Source organism: Terrapene carolina, unplaced genomic scaffold (genome assembly GCF_002925995.2).
Source record: "Terrapene carolina triunguis isolate 2854851 unplaced genomic scaffold, T_m_triunguis-2.0 Scaffold665, whole genome shotgun sequence".
Taxonomy (NCBI): Eukaryota; Metazoa; Chordata; order Testudines; family Emydidae; genus Terrapene; species Terrapene triunguis.
In genome coordinates, this window is record NW_020665016.1 from 662,695 (window position 1) to 668,085 (window position 5,391).

Sequence of the window (5,391 nt, forward strand, 5' to 3'; positions counted from 1 at the left end):
TTTACCCCGAGTCCCTGCCTGTTTGGGGCTGGCATCACATTGGAGCCAAAACCACCTCCTGTGTGAAATGTTTGATTGGAGGGATTTAAGGGAGATCTCAGAGCATGGAAGAGAGCAAATAGGACCTGCTTGAAGACCAAGTCATGCATCCCAGCCGCAACACACTCCAGGTAACTGTATCCAGAGGGGCAGCTGCAGGACTGGTCTGTCACCTGTTTCAGTCTCTCTGCTGCTCTTCCTCGCTACAGGACCAGGTCCCTAGCTGTTGAAAATTCCCATTTCCCATGGCAAGTGAGTCCTTCATGCCACGGAACAGTCACTTGCTCCTTGATGGTGGCCTGAACTGGCAACATCAGGGGAAGGTGCAAAAACCTCTGCAGGGGGCAGTTTCAGTATTGACATTCCAGAGAGGTTTTTTCCCTATCCCAGGTCACTTAGAAGTTGAGTTTTTCCCCAAAGTGGGAAGTTTTATCCCCTTCTGATCTGTGGAGCACCCTGGTTGAAATCCACACCTGCGCAGTGGGACCAGCATGAGGACTAGACACCAAAGTCCTCAGGTCATGGTTTTAGAAGGATTTCCTCTTGTCAAGTGTGGGCTGCAGGGGGTTAGAAGATGGGGAGGGGACACTAGGATCTGGACTCTTGGGTTGTAGGGTTGTATCCCCAGCCCTGGGAAGTGAATGGGGTCCAGTGGGTAAGATTGGGGGTGGGGTGGGGCTCCTGGATTATTTTCACAGCTCTGGATGGTGAGTGAGAGGTAAGGGGTGGGTAGGGGATGTGAGTCAGGTCTCCTGGGTTGTATTTCCAGCTCTGGGAGGTAAGTGGGTTCCAGAGGGTTAGAGCAAGGGGGGTTGGTTGCCAGGACTCCAGAGTTAAGGTCCCAGCTCTTGGAGATGAGCAGGGTCTAGTAGGGTAGAGCAGAGAAGGAGAGACTGGGAGTCAGGGCTTCTGGGCTCGATTCTTCCCCTGGCACAGGAATGAATCTTGTCCCAAATGCCCCTGCAAAGATAATCCATTTCTTCTCTGCTCATTAATCATTAACACCTGGGTTCACCTTCAGGGACACAGACCGAGTAAATGGAGTGTGGGAACCGATCCCAGCTGACCCATTTCATCCTGGTGGGGCTCCCATATCCCCCAGAGCTGCGCATTCCCTTGTTCCTCTTCTTCCTCATCATCTACCTGTTGACGCTGTGTGGGAACCTGCTCATATTGCTGGTGGTGGCCCGGGAGCGCCGGCTGCACAAGCCCATGTACTGGTTCCTCTGCCACTTGTCCTTCCTGGACATGACGGTCTCCTCGGTGGTGGTGCCCAAGGTGGTGGCTGGCTTGCTGCCGGGCTGCAGGGCCATCTCCTTCCAGGGCTGCGTGGCCCAGCTCTTCTTCTTCCACTTCCTTGGCTGCACCGAGTGCTTCCTCTACACGGTTATGGTCTATGACCGCTTCCTGGCCATCTGCAAGCCACTGCACTACAGCATCATTATGAACCACAGAGCCTGCCTCTGCCTGGCAGTAGTGACCTGGTTAGGGGGCTCCCTGCACTCCACCATACAGACCGCGCTGAACTTCCAGCTGCCCTATGGCCAAGAGAACAGGGTGAGATATATCTTCTGTGATATCCCGGCTGTTCTGAAGCTGGCCTGCGGGGACACGGCACTCAACGAGCTGGTGACATTTGTGGACATCGGCTTCCTGGCCTTCACATGCTTCCTTCTGATCTTGATGTCCTATGTCTACATCATCTCAGCCATCCTGAGGATCCATTCGGCCGAGGGCAGGCGCCGGGCTTTCTCCACCTGCATGGCTCATGTCACCATGGTGGTGACCTACTATGTGCCCGGGTTCTTCATCTACCTGAGGCCAGGATCCTGGCACCCATTGGATGGTGTGGTGGCTGTATTCTACACCACGGTGACCCCGCTCCTCAACCCCCTCATCTACACGCTGAGGAACAAGGAGATGAAGAATGCCCTGATGAGACTGGGGGGCAGGAAACTGCCGGGCTCTGAGCTATGATTATCCTGCTTCCAGCAGGAGCTGCCTGAGAACTGGCCAGGGAGAGAGGGACTTGGCCGCCTCTGTTCTGTGGAGGAGCTGGGGTCAGTGGCTTGGAGTAGAAACAGCTGAAAGTTCAGATTTTAGATTTATGCCCCTGACTCTGGGAAAGGAGCAGGTTACTGTGCTTGCAGCAGGAGGGCTGGGGAGTCAGGAATCTTGGGATCTGTTCCCAGCTCAGGGATGGGAATGGGGCCTCATGATTAAAGCCTGGATTCTTGCGTTCTCTTCCTACCTCTGCAAACATTTGTTCCAATTGTGGAATGGTTAGAGAAGAAGGGACTGGAGGGGAGGACTCCTGGGTTGTAGTTTGGGTTGCCAACTGTCTAATCACAGAAACCCAAACACCCTTGCCCTGCCCACTGCCCCTTCCCCAAGGCCATGCCCCATCTCGCTCCTTCTCCGAGGCCCTGCTCCCGCTCACTCCATCCCCCCTCCCTCCATCGCTCATGCTCCCTAACCCTCACCCACTTTTATGAGGCTGGGGCAGGGGGTTGGGGTGTGGGCTCTGGGCTGGGGGGTGGGGTTGAGGGGTTAGGTGTGTGGGAAGGGGCTGGGGCAGGGGGTTGGGGTGCAGGGGAGGTGAGGGCTCTGGCTGGGGTTGCAGGCTCTGGGGTGAGGACAGGGATGAGGGGTTAGGGGTGCAGGAGGGGGCTTGGGGCTGGGGCAGGGGCTTGGAGCACAGGAGGGATTGAGGGGTGCGGGCGCCAGGCAGTGCTTACCTTGGGCAGCTCCCGGTCACCGGCACAGAGGAGTTAAGGCAGGCTCCCTGATGGTCCTGGCTCGGCATGACTCCCAGGAGAAAAGAGCACATCCCTGTGGCTGCTGGGCGGGGGGCCAGGAGGGCTCTGCACACTGCTCATGCCTTCAGGAGCTGCCCCTGCAGCTCCCATTGCCTGCAGTTCCCTGTTTCCAGCCAATGAGAGCTGAAGAGTTGGCACTTGGGGCAGGGTGTGGGGGCAGCGTGCAGAGACCCCCTGGCCCTGGCCACCCCTACACCTAGGAACCAGACATATTGCCACTTCCAGGAGCCACACAGAGCCAGGGCAGGCAGGGAGCCTGCCTTAGCTCCTATATGCCACTGGACTTTTAGTGGCCTAAAATCTCCCAGATTGGCTTTATTGGGGAGATAGAGCCCAATTCCGGGAGACTCCCAGTCAAACCGGGAGGGTTGGCAACCCTCGTTGTACTTGATGCTGTGAGAAGGTAGTGGGGTTTAGCAGGTTAGATCGGGGGCGGGGAGGGGCTGGGAATCCTCCTATAATCTATCCCTACAGCTGGAAGGGGAGTGGGGTCTAAGGGTAAGAGTGGGGTGGGGAGGGGACTGGAGGGTCCAGACACCTAACGGGATGACAGGGGGTCTGAACCCCCCAAATAGGCAATTGAATCAACTGGTTGCATGCAATGTCATTGTGCAAAAACGTATACCAGGTAAGGTCTTGTATGAAAGCTTGTAGTGGTCTGAACTCGATGGTCAAGCTGAGGTATGAATACAGACTGTGGTTATGAAACTCTGTCTTATGCTCATGACTGGTACTACAAATCCCAACTCCTCACAGCGAGGAGCGGGGGGTCCTCCCAAGCCTGTTGTGTACACAACACAACCCAAGCCAGAAAAAGACAATGGGGGCTGTTAAGGCTGATTCTTCACTCTGGCACTTTGAGTGCAGAAGTGGGGGCCCTCATGGACTCCAAAAATTAATACTTGCCATGCCAGGCTGGTAATGCTGCCACCATCCAAGTGAAAAACTGCCTTTTGCCAATTGTAGCAGGGCGGTCACCCCGCTCCGGCCCTGAAAGGGTTAAAGGCTAGCCCTTGGAGAGGGCTGGGGCTGAGAGCCAAGAAGAAAAGACTGGGAGGCAGCCAATCAGGGCCAGGTTGGGCCCTATAAAAGAGAAGGCAGAGAGTCACTCTCCAGCCTTGGAGGGAGAAGGGCCTAGCTGCCTGGGAACAGAGGGTACCTGATGCAGAGCAGTGCTGGGGAAAGGCAAGAGGAACTGGGGAGCTCCAGCCTTGCAACTCCCCAGGCTGAGGCCTTGTTAAAGGTCTAAGGAGGCACTGGGGCCCCAGAGATGCAGCCCGGGGAGAGGCAGAGGCAGTAGGTCCAACCCCTTTGCCACTGATGAGTGGCCATTACAGATTGCAGTCTGCCCCAGGGAGTGGGGGCTACATGATGACTGGCAGTAGCCACTGAGGCAAGGTGGGTATAGAGGGTTGGGGGTTCCCCTGGAAGGGGAGACCCAGAGTGTGGGGGTATTGCTGGGGGCAGAACCATTAGGTAAGGGGCACTGGGGTCTGGGAGGGACACGGGGGTCCTGAGGCAGGAGAGACACAGGTCAGCAGGGGCGCTTGGTGCTGGAATCGAGCTAATTCCTGAGGTAACCAGCAGGAGGCACTGTGCCGGTGAGTGTCGATCTGCTAAACCAATCCAGAAAAAACCTCACTTGGAAAGATTTTTTTCCTGAGGCCCCTCGGCTTTTCCACCCCTCCCTCAGGGCAGCCGACAAAGAAAACAGAAGAAAGGGGAAGCTCAGCTGTTGTATCAGCTGATTAACCTAGGCACAGCCTCTTTACCTCCTAAGACCGAAATCTAATCATGTTCTTAAAGGTAAATTTTAATGAAAAAAGAAAGAAACCACATCTGAAAACTCAGGCTGTTAGGGATTGAACACCAAAAATGACTTTATTGGGGTCCAGTTTAAAGGTTACAAGCAAATCAAAAGCACCTGGGGTTAGCACAGAGGAATCCACAAGCCCAAAATGAAGAATTAAATCTAATCACGTCTAACTAAAAAGCAACAGAGAGTCCTGTGGCACCTTTAAGACTAACAGATGTATTGAAGCATAAGGTTTCGTGGGCGCATGCATCCGACGAAGTGGGCATTCACCCACGAAAGCTTATGCTCCAATACATCTGTTAGTCTTAAAGGTGCCACAGGACTCTCTGTTGCTTTTTACAGATCCAGACTAACACGGCTACCCCTCTGATACTTGACACATCTAACTAGACATTCCTGATCTACTTACATATCTGTGGTTTCCAAGGAGTAGTTTCTAGGTATGATGCTGACGATTTTTATACCTGGCCCAAACCTTATAGCATGTTGCTGCCTTGTCTACACCCAGCAGTTTTTCCCAATTTGAAAGGATACAGCTTCCCTATTGGTTCCCCTGGTCAGGTGCCAACTCATGTTAAGCGTCTCTTAACCCTTTACAGGTAAGGCAATTAGAGAACAGCTACTAAAAAGGACTTTATACCTAACTGAATGGTTGGGGAGTTACACAAGGGTGACACTCCTCCTCATTTATCACAGGGGCCCATTAGAGTTAATGGG

At 54.2% G+C, this 5,391-nt stretch overlaps 1 protein-coding gene across 1 annotated transcript; it reads left to right on the top strand.

The window, feature by feature from the left end:
* Window positions 1-1,074: 1,074 nt before the first annotated feature.
* On the top strand, window positions 1,075-2,016 carry LOC112107981 (olfactory receptor 10G6-like). The gene has a single exon (XM_024201927.1). The coding sequence runs from the start codon at window positions 1,078-1,080 to the stop codon at window positions 2,014-2,016; it is 939 nt and encodes a 312-aa protein (XP_024057695.1). The 5' UTR covers window positions 1,075-1,077.
* Window positions 2,017-5,391: the final 3,375 nt, after the last annotated feature.